This window comes from Candoia aspera, chromosome 4 (genome assembly GCF_035149785.1).
Source record: "Candoia aspera isolate rCanAsp1 chromosome 4, rCanAsp1.hap2, whole genome shotgun sequence".
NCBI classification, from domain to species: domain Eukaryota; kingdom Metazoa; phylum Chordata; class Lepidosauria; order Squamata; family Boidae; genus Candoia; species Candoia aspera.
In genome coordinates this window covers 21592969-21620261 of record NC_086156.1, presented here as the reverse complement: position 1 = coordinate 21620261, position 27293 = coordinate 21592969, and the positions used below count along the sequence as shown (strand labels likewise).

The 27293-nt window shown below is 40.2% G+C and overlaps 1 protein-coding gene across 3 annotated transcripts; it reads right to left on the bottom strand.

The window, feature by feature from the left end:
• Window positions 1–4075: 4075 nt before the first annotated feature.
• Window positions 4076–25595, bottom strand: TRDMT1 (tRNA aspartic acid methyltransferase 1). 3 transcript variants are annotated; one of them, XM_063303559.1, is made up of 11 exons: window positions 25123–25235; window positions 18690–18799; window positions 17367–17443; window positions 16055–16126; window positions 14447–14512; window positions 13359–13428; window positions 12094–12177; window positions 10231–10589; window positions 8251–8308; window positions 6420–6549; window positions 4076–4330 (listed from the first exon to the last, which is right to left on the bottom strand). In XM_063303559.1, the coding sequence occupies exons 1-11, from the start codon at window positions 25187–25189 to the stop codon at window positions 4224–4226; spliced, it is 1200 nt and encodes a 399-aa protein (XP_063159629.1). In that variant the 5' UTR covers window positions 25190–25235; the 3' UTR covers window positions 4076–4223. The 3 variants fall into 3 exon arrangements, with proteins under 3 accessions (XP_063159629.1, XP_063159631.1, XP_063159630.1); XM_063303561.1 differs by lacking the exons at window positions 17367–17443; window positions 25123–25235 and adding an exon at window positions 25581–25595; XM_063303560.1 differs by lacking the exon at window positions 17367–17443 and having other exon boundaries at window positions 25123–25216.
• Window positions 25596–27293: the final 1698 nt, after the last annotated feature.

Here is a 27293-nt window from a genome sequence, read left to right as displayed (position 1 = left end):
TGGGTTTGGAAAAGCACAAACATGGGTTTGAACAGATGAAGACTTCCCCCCCTTACTTGTGCCAAAATATTTGGTTTGCAAACATTTGGTACAACTCTTAAATTTGCACGGAGAAAGAGCCAAGGACAAAGGAGGGAGGCTACCACATTTACTGCCTAATTATATGGAGGACAATGTTAGTGGGAAGAGAATTGAAAAAGAAAGGGATCTTTGGAGTGGAAAACTGTGTGTCAATATGCATATAGATCAAACACAATGTTTTCCAAGTGATTTTTTTTAAAAAAAAACTCTGCTATTCAACTTTTCAGTGTATAATCATTCTCTCTCCCTCTAACCTTTGTAGAAGCAAACTGTTATAGTATGCCAATGAATAAAGGTGATTCAGCAGCAGATTGCACTGCATTAAACTTTTGCTTTTTTTCAGTGTGGATTTCTGGCATCAGTAGAGGTCGGCCCAACCATGACTAAGAAGAGACTTGATGGCCATGTTATCATTGGCAGAGCATCAGAACAAGAGTGAGGGCTAGTCTACAGGCCCAGCCTTAATCAATAATGTTGCAATTGAAAATATTGATCTAACAACACAAAAAAAGCTTATCTACATTCCACATATTGTGATTAAAACAATGGCTTTATGGTACTATAAAATAGAGGCATAGGGACATATTACCTGGTCAGGTCATTGGTCTATCTGGCTTTGTACTGTGAAACTGATTGTCAGTAATTTTCCAGGCTTCATATGTACCAGAGATTTCTTAAGTCTTATCTAGACATACCCAAGATAAAGCATGGGATTTTCTGCAGGCAAATCAGATGCGGTATCATTTAGCTATTGCCCTTCCACTGATTTCACAATGATTTGTACTCTACATCAATGAGATTTTTTTTAATGATACTCCTATAATACATTATAACACCATAAATTATGTTTGGCAGAGGATGTAGCTCAGTGGTGGAATACCAACTTCGCATTTAAAAAATGCAATTGATGGCACTGCCGTGTACAAGGTATATGAGGCAGGTTATGGAGCATTATTGTTAGTCAGGAAATAGGTAAGTAGTCTGATGAAATAGAACAGTAAGATGTTCATATTGTGTATGTGTTTGCTGGGAATGATGGGAAACGTAACCCAACAAATATAGAGGTTACTAGATTGGAGAAGGCTGGATTAGACTTTTACACAAGGAAAGTTTAGTTTCAAATCTGCTTTTTGGAATGCAGGTTCCTAGGTTAACATACTTCACTGTTGTGTGGTTGTGAGAAGAAATGAGGTGAAATAGATAGAACTTGTTTGTTAACTAAGAACTATAATAGGGAGAGGGTACATAGGTAAATAAATCCAGAGTTGCTAGCTTGCTTGTTTTAATCTGGTTTGTCTGTGGCTTTTCAGTTAAACCTCTATTTAAGAAAGTAAACATCAGCTCTCCAGCCCCCTTTTTCCCACTGACAAAACAAGTCAGTTTTTGGATATACTCCTGCAAGATTGACAACTTTTATTCATAATGCTTCTTGAGGAATTTGATAGCCATTTGAGTCAAAAATAAGAAGGAACATAGTTGATTTTCTTGGTATTATCTTGAATCTCAATACTCTTTGGGATGCAACCATGTCAAAAAAGTGCTAAGCTTGTAAAGGTTAAGAGGAGAGGCAGATCTATTAACAATAAAACTTCATCAGGACCATTTCCTCTTGGATCATATACCTCATTCTAGGTTCTGAAAATAGGATGGATACATTAAGGTTTTGAAAATATTTTAAGATTTTCATCAAATTGGAGATACGCTAAATGCTATCATATTAGAGATATGCTTTAAAAAGGAATTAACATCCTCATGTCTTATGAACTCCTTTGACATTCTACTGAGAATGTCTAAATAAGATACACATGTAACAGTGGCATGGACTAGGCATCCTAGCCCTTCATTAATATCTCTGATGAACTTATATTCAACATAACAATCTGCAGATGACATTACACAAGAATGCAAGTAGGTATCTCCATGCTTCTGAGTATGGACCTGATTTATTAGAGTTCATAATTACAAAAATGGATCAAGCAAACACGAGTGTTAAGTTCTTGTGAACTTCTCTATTTAACACTGATAAATTGGAAACAATAAGGCTGAGAATGGTGTACTGGTGTAGGGGATTGGGCCAGTACATTCCATTTTCTCTAATTTTACTTACCATGTGTTGGGACATAATTCAGGAAGTTCCACCATACACTTGTCAATCACATCTGCTGTGGGGCAAAAGCATTCACTGGTTGATACAGACATAATAGTAAGATGGCTTGAAAATCAGGAATGATATATGTGAACTGGGCCACTGTAGGATAGTCCTAAATCCCTTGGTAGCTTCTACCAATTGGCAAATTGCCCTGCAGAATTTGATTTCCATGCAAAATTAAAGTGAAGACTGGCTTTAAAAAATTCAGGTTCATATTTCTATATTTATTCAAATAAATCAATTCTTTGTAAACATCTTAAGACATCCAAGAATGAAAAGGGCAAAGACATTAGGACCTCTGATTCCTATATGACTAAGACATGCCAATTTCCAGACCATTCAATAAATTCCAAATATCTTTAACATACAATAAATCTGGCATGAACTACATTTACTTCAAAAATACATAATTATAGAAATATTTTCTTGCATATGAATGGAAGCTTATGACATTTTCCAAGAGTATTCACTGAATACCTCTGTGCACTGTACTTACCTTCAGCAGTAATATGTTACAATACAGATAGTTGGGTTTATCCAGGAAGATGGGCTAGAAAGGTGATGTATTAAACCTGGGGGGGGTGTCTTTCATGTCTTTTAAATATTACAGATAAAATCCATTTTTAAACCAGAGCCTTCTCTTCATGTAGGAGAACATCTTCCATCTCTACTCCAGAGTATCTCCCAGTCCTCCAAGGCAGATATCGGAACATTTATGCAGAGCTTCAGAAGGAATTATTCCTTCCCCACTCCATGGATGGAAACCATCACATTGATAAGAGTTTAACTGTATACAGTCCTATAATTCTATGGCAGGTGTTTTGAAGAAGAGGCATGCATTTAAGCTTGCACATGCTGACAGTCCTTTCAAAAGAATTCCAGGTGCTATTACAGTAGTAATGGCCTTCTCTATGAACCTTAAAATTTCTCCCTTGTCTAAAAAGCCATTACATTTTGTCATACAATTATAATTCAGAAGTCTGCCCTATTGAACATTCACCTAAGTGCCAAATAAGGGTTATAGGAAGGGAGAAAGTCAGGTTCAATTTCTCTGATGACTTCGCACCTAAGAAAATGTTTATTTCCTACTATTTCTAATCAATGCTTTATAACTGTCAATTATTTTTAAATCTCCAGAATAGGCTACTGTGTTTTTCCTCCAACAATTGTGGCAATTCAGTTTTTTTACTGAAAAATTGCTTTTGTAGTTGTCATTGTTCTGAGCTCTGTAAGAGGCACGTTGGCAATAATGAAACATTGGATTTAATTCTGAATCTACTTAGAGTTGTGTTGAGGTCGGGAGGAGTTTGTCCTTTACTTCAAATATAAATTCTGAGATTCAAAAAAAACTGCTGTTTGATCTTTGTAACTGGAGGTGCTACTAATTGAACCTGGGGTTTTCAACATGCAGAGAATCAAATCAGTACATAGATTTATTTCACAAAGAGTAAATTCAGGTATATCTTTATCAGTCGCTCTTCTTCCCTGGGGAAGCTTGAAAATTGCAGTCTGGAATCAACAGAAGGTTGAAGTTTCTAACCAAAAATTATCACAAAACTACAATTCCAGAATTTCTTTGGGAGAAGCAGTGACAAAGTGATATTAAGAATAACAGAGCTGTCTTTAAAGACATTAAAAGCAATTTAATATGTCTTTAACAAGAGTTTATTTAAAGACATTTATACTCCACCACTGAGCATGGTTTAAGAGATTTAAAATGGCTTATATTAACTATTTAAACAGTTCCTATTTTTTCACAAATACAGGATCCAGTATTCACAGCTTAAAATACTAACATGTGGCTTTCAGTCACACCCTCTATTTTCAGAAATGGTAAGACAGGCACACATTTGAGAGTTATTTATTTTATAAACAAAGATGAGCATCCACACAGATATACCACGGTAATCAGATTCAATCCTCTTCCCAGGAAGAAATCCATATTCTGATGTCGTAGAATGCCACCAGACAGTTCATTTGAACAGGTCATCACTTAGTATGATTCAACCAGAAATGAAATTAATTTAGCAACCACATACACGTTGAGGCTGTTTCCAAGTAGACGGTAACACTGTTTTATGGTAATGTTTTCAGGAAAACCTAAAACAAAAATTAATGTTTTTTAAAAAAAGAGAAAAGTTTTTGTTACTTTTTCAGTCATACAAAATGTCTTAATTCCAAATGCAATTAATGGTTATTGCTATAATTCTGACACTAAAATCCTATTAAGGCTTGCTTCTAAACAGACAGTAAGTTCAATGACTCATATTCTAAGGCAAGTGAGTCCAGAACTGCAGTCCTCTCTGACTTGAGAGTAAGGTCACTGAACTTAACAAAAATTACTTCTGAGTGGACATACACCATCTCAGCAGGAAGCAAAACTTTTCCTGCCTTGGCTTGGAAACTAAGAAGAGCTAGTCTGGTTAGTGTTTTGATAGGAGACCACCAGGATTGTAGCCTAGACTGGGAAACCAACCAACCAACCAACCAACCAACACAAGCCATTCCAGAAGAAAGCAAAGACAAACTCCTGTACTGTTGCCAAGAAAACAGTACAGTTGTTTTTATGTAGACATCGGGGTCAAGCTTGACGTGAGGATGTCTTGATCTTTTCAGACAGGCACAGAACTACACTGCAAACATTCTATTTTCTTGGTCTTCTCTAGAACTTATAACATGTATTAGAAACCATCTTTATTTGAAACAGGCCTTCAACTGAAAGTACTGAAAAGTAACTGCCTGGGTTTTTTGTTTTTTTAAACAAATTCCTGGTATTTAACTGCCAACACACATAGTACCCGAACCATGAAATATGGATTACTCCAACCAAGCATGATGATTTCATGATATTCAATCCACTGGTCATTCAGGATTATTCTTTGATATGGTAAAATGTGTTTCTCTTAAGAACTTTCCTATTTTAGGGAACATCTTGTCTTTTCACTACTATTTAGCAAAGAATTTTTTTGACCTCATTTAGAATGTTTTTCCTCCTGGTTACATTCATGTCCACTGAACTGTGGAGAAATTGGATTCCAGCGTGACCTCAGTACTAAATGGTATGCTCTACAAAATCTGTCACTTGAAAAAGGGGAATATCTATCTCAAGCCTGTATGTCAACATCTCTCTTCTTTTCTATTCTGACCCAGCCATTATCCAATCTGATGCCTTCCTGATATATCTGACCACTATCTGTATTATGCCCAGCCAGCCTGCAGCCAGGCATATTTTAAGTAAGGTTGAAGAAGCCTAAGTTAGCCTTTGGGGGGGGGGGGAAACATTAGCAGTAGAAGCATCTTCTGAATAATCTGATGTCATCCTTCTGAAAGCTAGTCACAGATGCGTGGACATCCTAATTGATCATAATGATGTTATTTCAGCAGCCTTAGGAGACTAATTTTATTAATGAAAATAAAACAATTAGAAGAGTCTATGACTCCCTCTTCTAGGTGCTTCTTTCACATCTGAACAGGAGAACCAAAAGACAGAGAACCATATGGACAATTGTGTGTATTTTATAATGTATTACAAATACAGAATCTGAGATACTGTGGCCACATTAGAAGAAATGTATTATATTCAAAGTTCATAAGGACAAACATCTAAGAATAAACTCAAGAAGTGTTTTTCCTGCTGAAGAATTTAAAACATACCATATATACTTGCCTGTAAGCCGAGAATTTTTGACTGCAAAATACACCCCAAAATTTGGTTTGGTTTATCCGCAGACTAGAACTCAGATTTTTTTTTAAAAATCATGGGTTTTAAATGATGACAGAAAAGTTTAGTTTCTCACTTTTGCTGCACACATTTCCAGCAGGAAGGTAAGCACCACGTCTAGAAATCGCCAATGATTATCATATAATCAAGCTTTCAAGCTAAAAATTGTTAGTAGAGTGAAGGAGACAAATAATTCTGCTGCTGCCAAAGAATTTGAGGTACATGAAAAACAAGTTCATGAATGGAGAAAAGGAAAGTTATTTCCTTGGTTGGTTGTAATTTTGCAAGGTCAGCTTATCCACGGGTAGTGCATTGTTCCTGGTATTTTGGTTGTAATTTCGCAGTTAGGCTTATGCACGGACTGACTTATTTGCAAATATATATGGTAAGCATTTTCACTGAGCTTGTGGTGTGTACACATTTGTGAATATTAGCTATATCTGCATTTAAAAAATACTAAATACATACCAAATTCAGAGGGAAATCCATGCAGATTTGCTATTTCTCTAGGAGTAAAATACCGCAGTTGAAGCATTGATAGGTTCTTAAGCTTTTCATCTTCAGACAAATCATCAAAGGATTTAAATACTGATTCAAGCTGTGGAAAAGGGGTTGGTAAACTGTTCATGATGTATGACTAAGGTATAACATTTTTACTTGCATCCACTACTTCATCATCATCCTCATGACTTGTAAGGCTCCGGGAAAGTAACCGTAACAGAGCTGAGCTGGAACTCTTTGTCTAGGTCAGGGATATCCACAGAATCTGATCCTTTTGTCAAAATGATGGTAGCAGTGTCAAGCTGCCAACGCAGCCCCTTTCATACATGCACATAACATCATGATGCACGCACACAAGGGACAGAACTTGAGGAACAATGGCGTGGTGCTGCATTGCCCTCCTCGCTTCTCTTGGGGTCCCCTCTGATTTAGTTCCATATGACTTTAGGTATGACAAAAGCAAACATAAATGAGCTGAGAAATAGCTGCCAACGACAAACAACAACAAAATAAGGCAATCTGCATTTGTTTTAATATGGGAAGAGTAAGTGAAAAATGCCTTTCTTTTAAAGCTAGGCTACTGATGAATGATGCTGGAAACTGTAATCCAGCAACATTTGGAGCAGTGCAGATTCGGTTTTTCACTGCAACGATCTCTGTTTAATGTGTTCCTCCATTTGATTCCGTTAAAAAATTAAATTTTCTTCTTTAAATGCCTAGCCAGCTTATATTTATTAGTGATTCACATACATTAATCTGCAAGTGCAATTTTTTTTATCAGTTTGGTCTTTGTTGTCTTGATTTTTGTACAAGAAATATAACTTTTTTTTAAAAAGGAAGTTACAACCTTTGTAGATAGTTTCCTATTGAATCTGCACTATTAACTTTAAAAAAGTATTTGCACACTGATGATACCATAGGAAAAAATTTGTCCAGAAAAAAATCTGGTGAGTTATATATATAAAAATGGTGGGATAAAAATATAATAGTAATAATCATCATCATCATCATGTTTCAAAATCACTGCCTATGCAAATCTGAGAAACTGAAATAACCTTTGCAGATACATATTTCTTTGTACAGTCAGTTGCCACTAACCAATTTTTCCTTCTTACTCAAACTGTCAGAATCCACATCAAATGATTGATGAATTGTTTGACCATGTTCATCTGCCAAGTTGAGTCAACACATGTCAAGAACCAGTGGGGAGGAAGAAACATCTGAAAGTATGCTGTTTGGGCTAATTGGGAAAGTCAAGGTTGTACCATCAGAAGACATCTGTGCTTGGCATGCCTGGCAGTTGGAACTAGGCGGGGAGAATAGAAAGTGGGGGGAGTGGGATGATTGCTTGCTTTTAATTAGGAAGTTTAGGCGGGAATCTTCAATCACAGCTTTTTACATTGATCTGTACACATTCTCAATAAATCTGAAATCTGCATATTTTGCCTGTGCATGAGTCAGACTTTTATTGGGATCCAAAGTGTCAGATTGTTACACAAACATGCAAATTCAGTACTAGTTTTACTGTATACATTTTTCACAAATCTGGATATTTTGAAATATTTGAACCACACAATTATTCCATAAAATATTAATATATAATTAATATATATTAATATATAAAGAACACATAACATACTTAAGCTTAAACACACATGTTCAGGCAACCTGTATTAGGTTCAGTGTGAAATTCTTGCTGGTAGCTTTACTCTTATCTATTTTCTTTTTATTAACTAAAGTCAAGAAACTGAACCATAAAATTAAATAAACCATGAATATATAAAAGGTACCACTGTACCTGAATATCCTCTGCCATCTGCAACACGGAACCAGTTCCTTCTACGTAGTGCCCATACCTTCAAATCAATTAAGAGCCATTCATTACAATTCTTGTGAGATTTGCACTATTGATGAGTGGAGAGGTTGTGTTTGCAAATGGCTTATAAAAGCATCTAATGGGATACTCATTTATTGAAAGTAGTCCAGGGAATGCAAGTTTAACCTATCTGGCCATAAATAGAATAATATGCTACATAACTATTACAGAGGGCTCATATCCCTTGTCAATTTTTGTTTTCTGTGCCAACATGGTTTGATGCTGATGAAGTGCAAATGAGGTGTGTGTGCATCATACTGCATACAGGATTCATTGTTTTCAATTGCACCCACACAGAGTAATCACCATATATGCCTGTCCACAGCTTTTCCTATCATATGTATTCTGGCTGTGCATGCTTTGAAAATAATGTGGAAGAAGCGATTTGAACTTCCCAGGCCCACAAACATACTGAAGGTTAAAACGGCCAGTCTTTCTTTCAAGGAGCTGACTTAAAGGTTAATGTGACTCTTAAAGCAGCGGTGCATTTTTCTAAGCTGTCAAAGAAGCATGAAAAAAAAAGTCTGCTTTAATGAACAGCAGAGTGGTGGCAGGCTCTTGCTAAGTCCAAAACACTTCTTCCAAATCATTTTCAAGGTGTACACAGCCTTAATGTATACAGTGCTGGGCTCAGTGATATTTCAGACAGAAGCACTAAAAATAATGGTATCCTTTTTCTGGAGCCACTGTGGGTTTTCTGCATAAACACATTTATGCAGCAGTTTCTTGCAGGCTGTCATTTATTGTTAATTACAGGACAAGCAGGACCTGAGAAACAGTTATCAAACAAACAAAGCCAAACATACCAAAAAAAAAAAGCTGATGAGGGAGAGAGGGAAGGAACTTTAGCTAGAGACAGTGATTCTAGTAGAGGAGTTTAAATTACTATTCTAGACAGTAACAGGGTGAATAAGCAAAGAAAGAAAGAAAAAAGTGGTTGGACCTCCCTGGATCACAAGGATTAAATAACAGGGTCTGCATCTCTCCCCTGCGTTACACACTTTCCAGGGATAGAAACTGCAGGTAAAGTCTATTTTATATCACACAACTGACTCGGAATACAAAAAGCAATACTACTTCAAAATAAAAGGAACCAAGGTCCTCACATGTATATGGCCACAATGATGAAAAGTTGCTTGAATGTCAACATTGTAATGGAGCAGATCTCTCTTGCTCAACTGTTTATCAGTTGCAGTCCCCTGAAAAGCACTTCATAACAGTCATTGGTAGATCCCCAAGGCTGAACAGCCTTTAAACCAATGTTTCTCAACCTTGGCAACTTTAAGGTATGTAGAATTCAACTCCCAGAATTCCCCAGAGAATGGCTGGCTGGGGAATTCTGGGAGTTGAAGTCCACAGATCTTAAAGTTATTAAGGTTGAGAAACACTGCTTTAAACAGTGTAGTCCTGGCCACCAAAAGTTTGCCTCCTCTTCCTCCCCATGAAGGAATGGATGCCGAAGACAGCAGCAGCAAGTTGTATTTTAGAGAGTGGTTCCCTCCCCCGTGATGTTATCTGGCCTTCTGGGCATCTGGATAAGGTGAGTGGAAAGAATCCAAACCTTGTTTCCCATCCCTTCCTGATTCAGTTCCCCACCCTTGCTTCATTGTCCTGAAAGAGCTATAAGGAAATGCAACAACAAATATCCTTGCCAACTGCCAATAGCAGGGTTTTGCTTTTATGAGGCATAGATGATTCCTTGGAAAAACAATTAATATATGGCAAACTCCTCTGGGAATCTTCTTCTGGGCTGGGCATGTCTTTTAAGATTGGGAAAAAGGTAGTTGGGAGAATGATGCCTTGGCTTATTAGCTACATTTTTTAAAAAGAAGAGGCAAAGAGAACATCGTTATTCCAAAAAGTAGACCAAATGAGTTAACACGTTCATTTAGAGAATCTTACCCTTTTGTGAAACATGTAGATCTTCTGCAAGTGGGTTTGACAATATCTAAAAGAAGAGCATAACGTAGCAAGGACTTCAATGGTAAGAAGTACTGACTCAGCCCTTCTCCATCATCTTGGAGAAAATTTTTGAGCATCTGTAAAGAGAGATTGTTGTCCCACTGCTGTTTTCTTTCCAGTTCTGTCTCTGTTTCAAGTTTATACAGAAAGTCTGCCTTCTGTAGGCACTGCCTGCCATTAGCATCAAGGCCAGAGCTGAGAGCTTTGGAAAGTACTGGAGAACTGGCTTGTGTCACAGTTGCAGCATCTTTACATGTCTTTGAATTCTCTGGTTCTTGGCTTGGGAAATCAATCAATATCTGTTGGAAGAAAAATGTGCAACTCATTAAGGAGTATTATGTTCATAAAGATTCAAGGGAAACTTCCAATTTTATTTGAGCAAGGATTATAGCATATGCAGATCAGGATCATGCACTGCACTAAACTATCACATGGGTTGTCTGGTTTTGGGCCATAACAGACTGCGTGGAGCAGTGTTTCTCACCCTTGGCAGCTTTAAGACATGTGGACTTCAATTCCCAGAATTCCACACACAGAATTCCCAGAAGTCCACATGTCTTAAAACTGCCAAGGTTGAGAAATAGTGGCTTAGAGCAATCTGTGAACTCAGCAAATTGTACTTTATTCAACAAGACAGATAAAACGCATTTCAGCATCACATATCAAATCTGTCAGCACGTGTAAGGTTACTTAGTAAGAGCCTTTTCTGGGATTAACTATCAAATACTTTCAGAGATCAACTATCAAATATTTTCAAAAATGTACATCTTAAAGTAATTAAATATTATTTTCTAAATAAACTTTCCTCACCCTGTGCCTTCCAGGTATATTAGCAAACACCATTTTGGGCGAGCAATATATGGAATCCAACAGTCAGGTTGACCATCAGGTAAAGGATGCCTACCCTGATATTGGCTAATCACCTGGACTGGTGAATAGTTTACAAGTCTTAACTTTGGTGCTCTTGTCTTCTGACCACATGAACCTGGTATTGCCTTGAAACTGTCTTACCTTCTCATTTGTTTTTCACGCAAGTAATTCAGAAGTTGTTCACATGCACACACCATGTGCAAATGCCATCCACAATATTTTCATACGGTATTCACCAAGTAATGCAGAAGTCTAATGTTTAAAGACTAATAATAAAGTCCAGTTATTAGAGAGAATCTCTTTGTCATCAGTACTCATTTCTTAACGCACTGAATGGGATATTCTTCCAGCTACAGCCATTCCAGTGGTAAAGATTCAAAAACTGGGCTTGTGGATGTTGCGCAATGTTTCAATCTGCCCTTAGCAACCAAACTTGGTTGCTCCGTTATAGCAGTTTCAAGGTTTTCTCTGCAGAACTATAAAACGGACAATACTTCCAGGTGCCTTCAAAGAGGAGATTCCAACAGAGAGAAGAGTCCGTGCATTCATGCCAATTTGAACCGCAGTTTAGTACAACATGAATGAATAGGAACAAGCCATTGTGAACCTCAAGTTTGTGTGCTGTTCTCCTCTATCCTTTCTTCTAGCAGGGACTTCTGGGAGTTGCAGTTCCAACACATTTGAAAAGCACCATGCTTGGCTATATAATAATTTTTTGATAGGTAGCATAGGAGCTATCCATAGGAAAGCATGTTAGGCTGCATGACATAATCTGCCTACTAGATGCAATGTTCTTCCATGTCTTCAAACAGCTTAGCATCACTCAACAAAGTATATCTGGAGCATTTTTGAACTTCCATTTACAGCAGACTAAAAGTTTGAGCCTAGTGCAACCAGTAGCTTTTGTGATTCATGATGAAAAGGTAGTCTCACCTTCCCAGGTGCTAGAAAAGAAAAGGGCTCTGAATGGAGTCTTGCAATCAGGAAGTACCTCAGTCTTGAGTTTGGAATCCCAATCTGTAAGTAAATAACTAAATAAGTACTCAGAGTCTCTGTGTTAAGAACAATGGCTGAGTTATCAAAATACCAGGTCTTACCATAACAAAATGATAGGGCTGGCATAACATCCCACTGTGAAAGTACAACGCGCCAATCACCATTTCCACACTATTGAAGTACACTTGAGATTAAATTCAAAAGAAAAACAAGACAGGCAATCCTGTGGCCCTATGATGCTCTCTTTCCTGCTTGGAAATCCCTGGTCCGTTTCTCCACTTGCCCCTTAGCTGTGAAGAAAAACATCGTTCTGGAGCAAGATTGCTGGAAGGGAGGAAGTAAATGCTTGCCCCTCCTTCCAGGGACACTGCAGAAGACTGCAGTTTCCCCAGTGGCAACAGAGAAGCTGTAATCTGCATCATAATAACTGGGAGGAGAGGAGCAAAACTTTCCCACTTTGCTTGGGGATCTGTGGTGAATAGGTGCCTGCATCTGAAAGGGTAGGCTCATGTATATGCATGAAGTCCAAGCCCTCCTTACAAGACTACTATTTTCAGGATTCTTTGATTTAACTCAATCATCCCTTTCTTTCTCACCACAAGCTGGTTGAATCTTTTCTCTCCTGGCCCATCCTCCCTCCTCCCTCCTTTCTCTTTCTCTCTCTTTCTCACACACACACAAACACCTTTCCCCTCTCCCTCTCAGAATACAGAAGTATTTTAGTCTGAGACACAACAGCCATTTCCTTATATAAACACAACTAGATTGGGAGTTACCTTAATCTGATGACAACAAACTGCCCCTCTAGTTGAAATAGGGACAACATCAAGTGCCTCCATCATCATATATCCTGGTTCCCAACATCCTTATCTCATATACAACAACACTACAACCAAGTGTAGATAACTTGGTGATCTTATGTTTCAGATTTCAACTTGGACCAGTATGGCCAATGAGAAAGAATTCAGACATTTCTGTCCCTCTTCTACCCCAAGATATGTTCCTGCATCAGCATCTCTCTGAGAAAAGATGCAGAATTCAATTTTGGATGAAATAATAATGCAGAGAAACCAGGAGCAAACTCTCTTAAGAATAATCTTGGTCTGAGAACCAATATATAAAAGTCAGCACACTCTCTGAAAACTGAGTGAATCTGCAGGAAAAAATTGGGCTCAACTAATTTTAACAATGCCATTACTCACACAAGTTGGAGACAACAGAAATTCTTGATACATATATCCACACTTTTCTAGTGTTCGTATAAGTTCATCTCTGGAAGTATGAAAATAAAGCAAAACCACAAATTTCACTGTTATGAATGAATGTCTGAAGTTGCCTAAATACAATCCTTTCACTACTGTTGTACTGATTGGGTTCAGATACTATGATTAATTCTGGTCTTTACAATAAGACATGGTTATCTGAGTTCATAAAACATAGTCATGAACCACAGTGACTGAGATCCCAAACAGTACTAAGCCAAAGAAAAACATGAGGTGTGAATCCAGCTTAGTTATCTGGATTCCTTGTCCTTCTTAAGTGACTAGTTTTAAAGTAAAAAGCTAGGATGCCCTCAAATTTTCCAATGGTAACTTTAATCCTAAAATTAAATATCTTATTTATTTATTTATTTTCTATCCCGCCTTTATTATTTTTACAAATAACTCAAGGTGGTGAACATACCTAATACTCCTTCCTCCTCCTCTTTTCCTCACAACAACAACCCTGTAAGGTGAGTTGGGCTGAGAGAGAGGGACTGGCCCAAGGTCACCCAACCAGCTTTCATGCCTGAGGCAGGACTAGAACTCTCATACCATGCCTGATTGGCTCCTGGGCTGAGAGAGAGGGACTGGCCCAAGGTCACCCAGCCGGCTTTCATGCCTAAGGCGGGACTAGAACTCTCAGTCTCCTGGTTTCTAGCCCGTTGCCTTAACCACTAGACCAAACTGGCTCTATATAAATATAAATATTAGAGTAAATATAAATATAGAGTAAATATAGAGCTATATTTATTTATTTATTTATATATATATATATATAAATATATAGCTTTGCTATCACTAAAGTTCACCTCAAAACCAATTTAATCTTGCACCCTCAATTGCATGAATCATGGATTCTATGATTTTAAAAAAATACAATAATGTATTATATGTTAATCTCTATGTTCCAAGTACTGGAAATGTTATATTTTTTTCCAACCTAAAAATACCCCTTGTGTAATTTTATTAGTTCCTTACTCTCCTGCCAACAAATTAGAAATTCACATTAATGTTTAATTCCACCATACCTTGAAGAAGATGTTTCAAAACCTTTGACATTTTCTAAAAGTAAATATTTTGGCAGCCTTGTAAGCCTGCAAAACAATTCATTTAAACTATAGTTATAAAGTATGAACAACAGGATCAAAATAATCATCAAGCTTAGTTACTTTTTACCTAAACCCACTCTACGTGTCATTATTTCCATTAAAAAGCAGAAAGAAACCTTACTGGCAACAGGTTAAGGAGATCAATCATAAAAGTATTAATCCTTATCTCACTAGGAGAGAAGAGTTGAAGAAGCCCAATTAAAGAGCTTCAGAATTTAACAGCTTTAAGACTAGAACTGCTGTTTCACTGAGACATATGGTCAAGGAAGATTAAATGCATTTTTAAAAATTTCCAGATAACGTCATCCACTCACGCTAGTCCATTCCAAGGATAGAGAAACAAACAAACAAAAAGTTTGTTTTGTCACGTCCTTAATCATACATCTGAGTTTGTGAGAAAGGAACATATAATTAAATAGGCAACATGCGAAGTGTTTTAATGTAGTCACCTCATTTGTAGAATAGAGATGTGATCATGTTGGATATTTTTAAAATTTAAAAAAAAAAAGGTTTTGATGAAGTGATTTTCTTTAAAGCAAGGAAATATAGTTGAGATCCGCTTTTCTCAACCTTTTGACCCTGGAGGAAATATTTTTCAGGCCACGGGGAGCCCTGCACATTCAGGCTCAAATATAGGCCAGAGGTTACAAAATTATTATATTCCTTTCATGTGTAGGCCTGTTTATCTGCATTAACAGTGTTCTTAAACAAAAAATAAAGAATGAAACTTACTTCTTACTTCAATGTGAGGTTGCCCAAATTTGAAATAATTTTTTCAATAAACCGTGATCTCCCAGGGAACCCCTAGTGACCTCTCACGGAACCCTAGGGTTAAGGTAGGTTGGACTGGGGAAGAGCAACTGGCTGTTAGTCGCCCAGTGAGCTTCTGTGGCTTCAGGTGGCTAGAACTGGGTCATACTGGAACCTGGATAATCTAACACTTAACCTGTACATCGTGCTGGCTCTCAAGTATATTATATTTGATATTATATATTATCTATATCTAATTACCAATATGTTATATTTGATAATTTCTTATAACAATATATTGAATGTGTACAATAGAAATACAATAGGCTGTGATCGAGAACAGCTCTTTCCAATCTCTACAGATCTTGCTTGTAGGTACTAAAAAGGACCAGGTAAATATATGATTCAATGGCTGCATTGGCAAATCAGCTCAAATTCATATGGCATATGCTATTTGCAAAAAGGAAGAGAGGAAGGCTGCATCTGTACAGGCTCACTGCAAAGCTGTAGCTCCCAAAACACGGTGGTTTTATGCATCCATGATGTCACATGTTCAGCATCTCACCAGAAATGCAAATTTTCAATTCTTTTTAACCTGTTTCCTTAGTCAAATCTGTAACAATGTAAGTGCATGATCCGCCTGATCCGTAAGATTGTACAAATCTACAATGAAAGACTCATGGTGGAAAGGGACATAGTCTTTAAAATCTAGGGATAATGGCATCGAGACTCTTACCCAGAAAACGTTAGAGAAGAAGAGTTAATGTGAGTACTTACTTTGGAAGAGTATCTAGAATATAGAGAAAACTTTTGGTCCTAGGATCAGAAATATCACCCTGTCGACCAATTCTGTAGGGAAGGGGGGAAGAAAAGAAGTAAAATTAGAAAGCCAGTATGTTTAACTCCTATGCACAAAATGGCACAAACTCCTAAATTTGACTATAAAAATAGTGTTTTGTTACATAAACTATTTGAGCTGAATCAGAGATTCTGCATAATCTATGCCGAGAATCTTCATCTCAAACCGTGATGATTGTTAGATAAGGACTAGTTCGTTAGCCTGAAAGCTACAACATTGATGCCTTTTCATATATGAGTACAAAAGGCTCTTGTGCGGTGTTTCTCAACCTTGGCAACTTTAAGCTGTGTGGACTTCAGCTCCCAGAATTCCCCAGCCAGTGCATGCTGGCTGGGGAATTCTGGGAGCTGAAGTCCACACAGCTTAAAGTTGCCAAGGTTGAGAAACACTGCTCTAGTGAGTCAAAATGAAGACCCACGCAGCATGAAAATGAAAAAATATCATGATGTTCCGTTAAATGAAAATGTATTACATAAAAACAACTTTACTGCAAAACAGTCGTTTCACTTTGGTCATTTAGCAAGCAGGGATTTTTGTTAGCCAGAATACCAGTATGTGAGTTTTACATGCCTAAAATAAGAGAGCCAATTTGGCATAGTGGGTAAGGTGCTAGACTAGGAGAGGGGAGACCTGAGGACAGGCACCAAAACCAGCTTGGTGTCTTTGGGCCAGTTACTCTGTCTCAGTCCTAGGTTGGGGAGTTTCAAAAACACCCCAGAAGAAGATAATGGCAAACTACTTCCATAATGTTGCCAAGAAAACAGCATGGGTCTTTCCATAAAGTTGCCAGGAATCCAGATTCACTCAAAGGAGAGCCAGGCTAAGGCACCAGCCTAGAAAACGGGAGACCATTTTCACCTTAGGCACGGAGCCAGCTGGGTGACTTTGGGCCAGTCACTCTCTCTCAGCCTTAGGAAGCAGGCAATGGCAAACCACTTCTGAAAATCTTGCCAGGACAACTGTAGGGACTAGTCCAGGCAGCTGCCAGGAGTCAAAAGTGTGCTGATCAACCCAATAGATGATCAGCACAAATCCTGGTAGACAGCTCCATTTCCCTGGCATCCAACCTATAATCTCCACTATTCTTTAGTACATTATCATGTTTTAAGGAAGGAAAAGCAATTTAAAATGCAAGTAATTATTCTCAAATAATGCTCTGTTCTAATCTAAAGTACCTGAGTTTATTTTGTTACTCTTTTAAATAGAAAGAATGATATTTGAAGCACACACCTTGTAAAGGGCTGACAAGGAGGACTCATCAAAATCATATCAAAAGATAATGCGTTGAGTTCCTTCAATGTTATTCCCTGAATAAAGAAGAGATGAATGAAACATTTCCCATTATATGCAGGATGCTCTTAGGCTGGCTGTAGCAGAGAGAGACAGGAAGACCATTCCAACATCTCTGTGGAAAGATCAACTCTATCTGGTTTCTCCTTCTCTTACTCCTTCCTATAACAGGTAAACTTTAAGAACTGATGCTTGAGTCACTGTCTTTCCTCTTATTCCTGTGCCTTTTGTGCTTACAAAAGGAGACACTTTTGTTTTACATAAACTTCTCTAGGAATCTTTTTTTTGTTCAGTGTTCTTACTTTACCTAACATTTTGCATATTCTTTTATAGTAATATTTTATGATGTAAACCATGGGAAGTATTTTTTTTCAGTCTGGTGGAATAAAAACACAAAAGATTGATTAATCAATCAAAAGAGGAGCCAAGCCAGTCTGTTTAGAAGGGTGGGAAGGAAATGTAAGGGAGTTTGAACCTTGTTTCTATATACAGGCTTGTTCATGAATCACTGTAGCTGCCGAAATGCTTCGATATGGCTTTTTTCAATAAATCCTCTTCATCTGTAGTTTTAGAATTTCTTGACAGCTTGCCTAAGTGATTCATTCCTGCCTGTGGAGTGAAGCTTGACGGGTGGTGCGTTGTCAACTCCCACAATATGTCTTGGCTTGCTTAATCATGCTTTCTTTGGTGGACCCAAAATGGCTGGGGTCATGCAACATGCTAAACTATAAACCATGATTTACAATTAGAGTGGTTAGGGTCATTTAGTACGTTAAGTCAAAGTTAAACGTGGAGGTTCCATGATCCCCTAAATGATAACTGAATTTGTGCAATTTCCCCATGAATAAAACAAATGATTTTGTTGGGGTTAGAACTGGGTTAAAAAAATGAATACGCCGCTTATTTTAGTTATTAAACCTTAAACTATACATTGCAGGCATTCTCAGATATTGTGGTATCATAACTGCAAAACCCAGAGCAAGCTCTAACAGTACTTCCACTTTGCCTGTGGAAGCCTGATCAGGTTTAAAGAAAAACTCTGACCCCCCCCCACCTCTAAATTGCTCCTGATGCCCCAGGGGGTCTCAACCTCTACTAAGCCATTAACAAGCAAACCACCTTTTGACACAGCATGCTGTGTGAACCCAGCCATTCATTCTAATTGGGAGAGTGGTGGGATTTACCTCATTTACAGGGCAAGAGAAATAAAATAAAAAATTTGAAAAAGCAATTTGCTTTCTTATTTAACATAGCTTCACTTACCTCAATTGTTTTTGGCCACAGTGGTGTGGTAGAAAAATTGTGTTTGTAAACTTCATTGGCCACCGTATTCACATCGACAGCGGCAACAACGTCTGCCGGTATACCACTCGCTAGAGGGGACAATCAGGAGAAGAGGCATCAGTTGCGGAGCAGTGTTTGTAAATAAACATATGTGTTTGTTTCTCTAAAGTAGTGTTTCTCAACCTTGGCAACTTAAAGATGTGTGGGCTGGGGAATTCTGGGAGTTGAAGTCCACACATCTTCGAGTTGCCAAGGTTGAGCAACACTGCTCTAAACACATCTGGGTAATTTACATCGCAGAAAAGCTATTCTAGAAAAGGAAACAGTCACACATTGTTTACTTTGCAACTACTGAGAACTTAAAGCAACCTCTTCCCCATTCTGTTCCAATCAACGGCACAAGCGCTCGCCCTTCAAGGCTTTCAAGGTCATTGGGGCATTGCAGGCTGAAGCTTAATCTCCATTGACAGCCCTTATTCTTTTGAAACCAATCGGTCTCCATGGAATTTGTTTCTGTTTATCAACTGGCTCCAGAGGGTCACTGAGGTTGAAACGGGTAAGCATTTTTCTGGCTGCCTGCATGTGAGCACTCCCCCCAAACTCCTCACCCTGTTTTAATTCAAGGATGCTTCTTTGGGCCTTTGTATTTTAGCCTTAGTTTTAAAGCAACGCAGTGGGGTTGGTGGTCAGGAGGGAAAGAGAGAAACACACTCCTGTCTCCCCTTCTTTTCGATGCAACCCGTTTAGAACATAAAATGGCAGTTTCCTTCTCCCAGAGTGAGGCTTGCATGCTTACGGGGGAATTAGTCTTCCAGTTAGCAGGGCTGTTCGTTAGATATACACACACTGATTTGTTAAATACAGTCCTTTCCTTTTGTTATTTGCTTGTAAGCTGCCAGCCCCAACAGTTTAGCTAGCCACATGTAGCGCATCCCCGCCCCCCATGATTAGGAGGAAGTGGTCAGATGGAGGATCAAGCCAAGGGCTCCTGGTCAAGGGAGGAAAAGGATGATTCTGCAAGGGGGAGTGATTTTTATATCCTCCTGTGGCAGCAATGGTGATGTCATCTGGCCAGGGGTGGATAACGCTGAGGAGGGGATCTTCTCGCAGTTCAAAGGATGGTGATAGTCCCTCTGTCAGCAACCCAGGAGCTGAATGTCAGGACAAGAAGCCATCCCTTTGAACCCACAGGTGGTGGCGTTGGCCCAGAGGAACCATCAGACTTCCCTCCAGCATCAAAGAAGAGACTGCTTTGGGCCCAAGGGAAGGTTAATGTGACAGCCCTTTGGCCATCAGCTTGACGTCTCTTGCGGGGGAAATTTTGTGAGGTCTTGGGATACTTATGCACCTGCTTTGGCAACATTCTCCTTTCCAGTGCTAGTAATTAGTCCATTAAATCATCATCATCATCATCATCATCATAATAACAATTAATCGATCCTTCCAGTGCTAGTAATTAGTGGTATCCTTCCAGTGCTAGTAATTAGTACCATTAACTGATAATAAATGAATAATAATAATTAATAATTAATCGATCATGGTATCCTTCTGGACCAGCTTCAGGAGTTGTGCTGTTCTCCTCCTTCCTCCAGGGTCAGTTCCAGTTGGTGTTGATGGGGGGGAGAGGTTACGCCCACGTCCCCTACTTTGTGGGGTGTCTCAGGACACAGTTCTCTCCCCTGTTCTATTTAACATCTACATGAGGCTGCTGGGGGAGGAGATCCGATGGTTTGAGGTGAGATATCATCAATATGCTGATGATACCCAGCTTTATATCTCCACTCCTGGCCGCCTGAGTGATGCTGTGGATGTCCTGTCCCAGTGCCTGGAGGCTGTAAGGGCCTGGATGGGGTGCAATGGGCTTCAACTCAACCTGAGCAAGACTGAGTGATTTTGGGTTTGTGGGCCTCCCAGTGCTAAGATTTTTCCACCTTTGATCTTGGATGGGGTTGCACCGCCCCAGACAGACCCAGTGCGCAATCTGGGGGTCCTCGTAGACTCATGGCTCCTGCTGGAAGAGCAGTGGCAGCCATGGCTAAGAGGGCCTTTGCACACCTTCGGGTTGTGTGCCAGTTGCACCCATTCCTGGACCAAGAGGCTCTGCTCACAGTCACTCATGCCCCTGTGACCTCCCATCTGGATTACTGCAAGCTGCTCTATATGGGGCTGCTCTTGAAGACCATTTGGAAGCTTCAGCTGGTGCAGAATATGGCTGCATGGGTAGTAAATGGAGTCGGATATTCGACGCACGTAACACCACTGCTACGTGAGCTGCATTGGCTGCCACTGTGCTTCCAGGTGCAATTCAAGGTGCTGGTTGTCACCTTTAAAGCCCTTCATGGCTTGGGGCCGGGTTACCTAAGGGACCGTCTTCTCCCAGTTGTTTCTGCCTGTCCAATTCAATCTATTAGGTTGGATATACCGTCGGCCAAGGAATGTCGGTTGGCAGGAACTAGAAAGCGTGCCTTTTCAGCCGTAGCGCCTGCCCTCTGGAATATTTTCCCTACAGAGATTAGGATGTCCCCGACCCTGTCAGCCTTTCATAAGGCCATGAAGACCTGGTTATGTGTCTGGGTCTGGGGCCCCGAATGTGTGAATGGTCACGTTTCTTGGTTATATTAACATCTATGCACTGCTTACTTGGTAGCCATGTATATTTATTCTGTAATTTGTTTTAATTGAAATTGTTTTAACTGTTTTATAGTTTTTATTGTTGTAAGCTGCTCTGAGTCACTTGCTGAGAAGGGCGGCTATAGAAATCAAATAAATAAAAGTAGCAATAAAACACCTATTCCCAAGCAGAGTGTGAACAGTGGCTATACCAGGTATCGGGCAAGTTGCAGAGTGGCCCAAAGGATCATCAGATTTTATGCACAGTATTGTACAGATGAAGGCCTAGGATGATCAGCCCTTCAGTATGGTGGAAGATGCCACATTTCAGCCCCTCCTCTGGCTGATTGCCCTACATGCATATCTTCAGCAGGTACTACCAAGAGAGGGAGGAAGCACTGCAAGCAGCAGCCCAAAATTAAACATCTATGCCACCTTAGATACTTGATTCAGTGCATGTGTACATGCTTGTGTTATGCTTGCTCCAAAGCAGGATCAGACCCAGGTGCTCAAATAAACTGATATTTCTGACCTGGAAATAAGTAATGGTCATTTGGTCTGTGGTTACAGAACTGTCAGATCTACTCATAATTAACATTAAAACTTGGAAGAACGACATTAAATATATGAAAGAAATAACTGCATGTTCAAGAAATTTTGCTGTATAGTTTCTCTATAAACACTTTACAAGAAATAAGCAGACAATCACACATAAATACTTTTGAGATAAGCATATTTTACATTCTAGACAGATGACAGTAATCATACTTTCTATTTGTATTAAGATAAAGCTTCCTTTGGGCCAAGCTTGACTTCTGGTGACTTCATGGACATGTCCATGTAGTTTTTGTGGCAACATTATATACAGGATTTGCTACTGCCTTCTTCCAGGATGTTTTTGTAGCTTCCCAGTTTAATCTTCAGCTTTCAGCTCCCCTGGTGGTCTCCCATCCAAGTACTAATAAGGTCCAACCTTGCTTAAAATTTGAGATCAGCCAAATTCAACTAGATGTTCTTAGACTGCAGACTGCTCTGTTTAAGGGACAACCAATGCCACAGTGTGCAAACCAGGTAACACTGACATCTAGTGTGGGGTAATAAAGCAACTTCAACTGATTAAACAAATTCAGCCTACAACACAGCAGGATTCAAGCATCATCCTCAGTCATCATTTGTTTAACTATGGTTTACTGGATTCATATCACATAAACCATAGTTTACAAACTACAATGGCTAAACTCACACAAGCCAAAACCCAACAAACCGCATTATGACATACTTTGATTGAATTCACACAGTACACTAAAATGCATGTACTAGTATCCCCTGGATGCTACAGACTACAATTCCCATAATCCCTAATATCTAGGTATTTTGTGTATTATAGTCCAAAAAGTATCTAGAGAACATCAAGTTGCCTATCTTTGGCTAAATCACAAAGCACTGAGGCACAGTCTTTTTTTCACTTTATTTGGTCCAGGTATTTAAATACAGTGTGACAGTAACCTACCAACTGTATCCCAATACATATACATGGGCATGTTATGGCCAGTTTTTAGTATATGTATTTTGAAAAATATGTTATGGACATTTTCTGGTATGTGTCTTTTGAAAATTAAGAGAAAAAGCTGCAACAATTTAACAGATCAGTTAACAGCACTCTGAAACCAGAGCAAGGATGGGGAGGGAGGCAGAAGATGAGTGATATAAAAAAAAGTTGATCTACAGATTTTATAGCCCAGCTGATTACTTTTATCACATATCACATTAGTGCTTGCAATTTACAACCACTTGACGAACTGAGTTAAGAGCTGAAGTCCAATATATATATAGAGAGAGTGAGCGAGTGAATGAATATGTTAGGGAACCAGTGTATATTAATGGGTATCAGTATGCACAGATTCAACTAATCTCAGGTATATCTTTAGTGCAGCTTGTGTTCTGTCAAATATATGGAGACTGATTTAAAGTAATTAGTTTGGAATCTTTGTTTTTTAAGGGACTTTTCTTCCTCACAGTAACAGTGTAAATGTTTGGGTTCTTCTTTACTGTACTTTGTATAAATACAACCAACCAAGCCCAAAAGATCCAGAGGAAAATTCAGTGATTAGAAAGATTACACCATTTCTCAACATGCAAACAAATTAATGCACCCAGTTTGATCTACAGACTTTAATGGTCTTCTCAAAATAAGTATAAGGAGAATGCCATTACATTCTTGGTGTATTGGATGTTGCAACAATCACTTAGTTTTGTAGCTAATAGGAATACATTATCAACACTTTATAGCAAAAGTGCCATCATGCACTTTTTTAAAATTAGGTGAAATTTTTTTAAAAGTTGCAGGCCTGACAGATCTGAGAACTGCCAGGCTGGGGAAGTCTATGCTAGAAGATGGAAACTGAGATCCGGAGAGAGTGCATGCTTGATAGAGCGCATACTTTGCATGGAGAATCACCCAAGCTTCCCCAAGGAATCTTCTGGAACGGGATAGGAAGCAGATGGTCACCTCTGTCAGAAACTCAATGGCTGCCTCCAGCTGGCAAAGTAGACAAGGATGGGCTAGACCAACTAAGTGGCTGCTTGACTTAAAGGCAATTTCCTGTGTTCCTGGAATGGGTCCAGAGTCCAAACCATAAAAATGTTTTTAAAATATCAAGGTGGGGTTCTTTTCCTGAGAGTTTTACAGACTAAGGGTTCTTGCCTACCCCCCACCCTCCTCTCATTCTGAAGCTGCTACCCAACAGGAGTCTGTTTTGTCACACCACGAAATAAGGCTATGAAAGTTGCTGTGCTTACACAGGGCTGGAGTTGCTGCTGCTGCTCTTGATGCCTCCAGGGGGTAATAGGGCAGGAAGGGGACCCTTCTCTGCTGCCTCCCTCTCTCCCCCCCCCCCCCAGGTCAGATGCCTCACTGCCTCCCACCATGAGGATCTCTGCCCTACCTCCATTCTTGTTGCTCCCTCTTCTCTTCCCCCCACCCCAAATATGGGTCCCTCACCACCTCTCACTATGAGGATTCCTGCTCTTACCCCCAAGCTTTCTAGAGCACTCACCCCAGGTCAGTTTTGGGGGTGGGGCAGCAGAGCTGTCCAGAAGATAAAGGCAGGGATCCCACTGAGAAGTGATGCTGGCTGTTTTATTTATTCACTCCAATTATATGGCAGCCCACTTGCATTCCTTCTGATTCCTTTTTGAAGCCTAAAATAAAATTTTAGCTGCCAGGTGACCCTCTGTTCTCCAGCAGCCAAAAGAGGAATGTCATGGAGACCCAGAACGCTGTAGCCCAGAGTTTCTCAGCCTCAGCACCTTTAAGATGTGTGGACTTCAACTCTTGCTATCTCCTGCTGTAGTCCCACCTTAGGCACAAAGCCAGTTGGGTGACCATGGGCCAGTCACTCTCTCTCAGCCCTAGGAAGCAGGCAAGGGCAAACTACTTCCGAAATCTTGCCAAGAAAACTGCAGGCACTAGTCCAGGCAGTCGCCAGGAGTCAACATTGATTCAAAGGCACAGGAAAACCATACTATAAAAGTGGAAAATTTGCAGGAAAAGCAACAGCTGGCAGAGATGCATCATTTCAGAGAAGAAACAAATCGACAGCACCGGATAGATGCGTGAGTGGCTAACCATTTAAACTTTCACGACCCTCTGGATTAAGCAGGAGATGCGTTTTCCGCATTGCTATGGTTCAGCTTGCGACTGCAGGCGTCCTTCCCCCACCCGGAAGTCAAGCCTTACAAAGCATGCCCAGGAGGCGGACCCCGAAGGCCTGTGCGGTCTGGGATCGGAGGACGAACCTACCCTTCAGCGCGTGGTGCATCCCTCCGATCCCGCTATATAGCTCCAGCACTCGCAGCCGCGGCTCCATGCTCCTCGCTTTCCAGCAGAAGGAACTCCCGGTGTCATCCGGTCGGCCGCGCGCGGTAAACAAACCTTTTGTTCCGCTGCTTTTTCGTTCCTATTTGGTCTCCCCGGGACGAGCTTTCTCTCACCCGGCAGGGGCCGCTTGGCGCTGGCGCGACGCTGTTGGCCACGTGGCAATCCCCGCGGGCGTCGGAAGAGCTGCCCGGTGCTTTCGTTTGCCCCCCTTAGGGCTCGCTGCCTGCCCAACCCCGCCCATGATTCAGACACCTGCATTTGTGTAGTAGAGCACGAAGCTTTCCTCTCTGACCACTTAGAGATCCTAAGTGATAAACTGCGAAGGACCCCCTCAGTTAAGATTTCCAAGGTCTGAATGCTTTTTTTAAAGGATGCCTTACTACGGTAAGGGTGCACTTCCCTTTAGTTAGGTGCTGTGACTAGCGCTGCAGGGAAACCCCTGAATGGGGCGGGGGGGGGGGCGTATCTGGGAGACAGCGGGTTTTTTGTGATTGGATGGACCGTTGTTTTGTGTGCCAAGAAAAAAGAGTCGAGCAGTGGACAAGGACAGCTGAAAAGGGGATAAAGAGCTGTCTGCACGAAGCATTAACTGGAATGCCCCCTGGAATTAACTCTAAATTCCCCATGGTCTCTTTCTGAAAGAGAAGGAAGACAGGAAAGCAAGCTAGCCCTGCCTTCAGTGTGGTTAATAGCAAGCGAAAGTTTTTCTTTTTTCAAAAAGCAATTACATTCCCAGCATTTATTTATATTTATTTTAAATATATATATTATTAGACGGGAAGGTCATGACAGAGAGGTCAGACTAAATGCGATCCCTGGGGAAGGTAATGGCAACCCACCCCAGTATTCTTGCCGTGAAAACTAAATGGATCAGTACAACCAGAGATATGTTGGTATACCATCGGAAGATGAGACCCCCAGGTCGGATGATGGTCAAAATGCTACTGGGGAGGAACAGAGGATGAGTTCAACTAGCCCCAGACGTGATGACGCAGCTAGCTCAAAGCCGAAAGGACGGCTAGCAGCCGATGGTGCTGGTGGTGAACGGCGAATCCGATGTTCTAAGGATCAACACACCATTGGAACCTGGAATGTAAGATCTATGAGCCAGGGCAAATTGGATGTGGTTATTGGTGAGATGTCAAGATTAAAGATAGACATTTTGGGCATCAGTGAACTGAAATGGACTGGAATGAGCCACTTCACATCAAATGACCACCAGATCTACTACTGTGGACAAGAGGACCACAGAAGAAATGGAGTAGCCTTCATAATTAATAGTAAAGTGGCGAAAGCAGTGCTTGGATACAATCCAAAAAACGACAGAATGATCTCAATTCGAATTCAGGGCAAGCCATCTAAAATCACAGTGTCCAAATATACGCCCCAACCACAAATGCTGAAGAAGCTGAAGTAGAGCAGTTCTGTGAGGATCTGCAGCACCTACTGGACGACACGCCTAAAAGAGATGTTATTTTCATCACAGGAGACTGGAATGCTAAGGTGGGCAGTCAGCTGGCTGCAGTCAGGAAATCAGAAGACGCTTAATCCTTGGGAGAAGAGCAATGACAAATCTCGATAAAATAGTTAAGAGCAGAGACATCACACTGACAACAAAGGCCCGCATAGTTAAAGCAATGGTGTTCCCTGTAGTAACACATGGCTGCGAGAGCTGGACCATAAGGAAGGCTGAGCGAAGGAAGATCGATGCTTTGGAACTGTGGTGTTGGAGGAAAATTCTGAGAGTGCCTTGGACTGCAAGAAGATCAAACCAGTCCATCCTCCAGGAAATTAAGCCAGACTGCTCACTTGAGGGAACGATATTAAAGGCCAAAATGAAATACTTTGGCCACATAATGAGAAGACAGGACAGCCTGGAGAAGATGTTGATGCTAGGGAGAGTGGAAGGCAAAAGGAAGAGGGGCCGACCAAGGGCAAGGTGGATGGATGATATTCTAGAGGTGACGGACTTGTCCCTGGGGGAGCTGGGGGTGTTGACGACCGACAGGAAGCTCTGGCGTGGGCTGGTCCATGAAGTCACAAAGAGTCGGAAGCGACTAAACGAACAAACAACAACAATACATATTATTTAT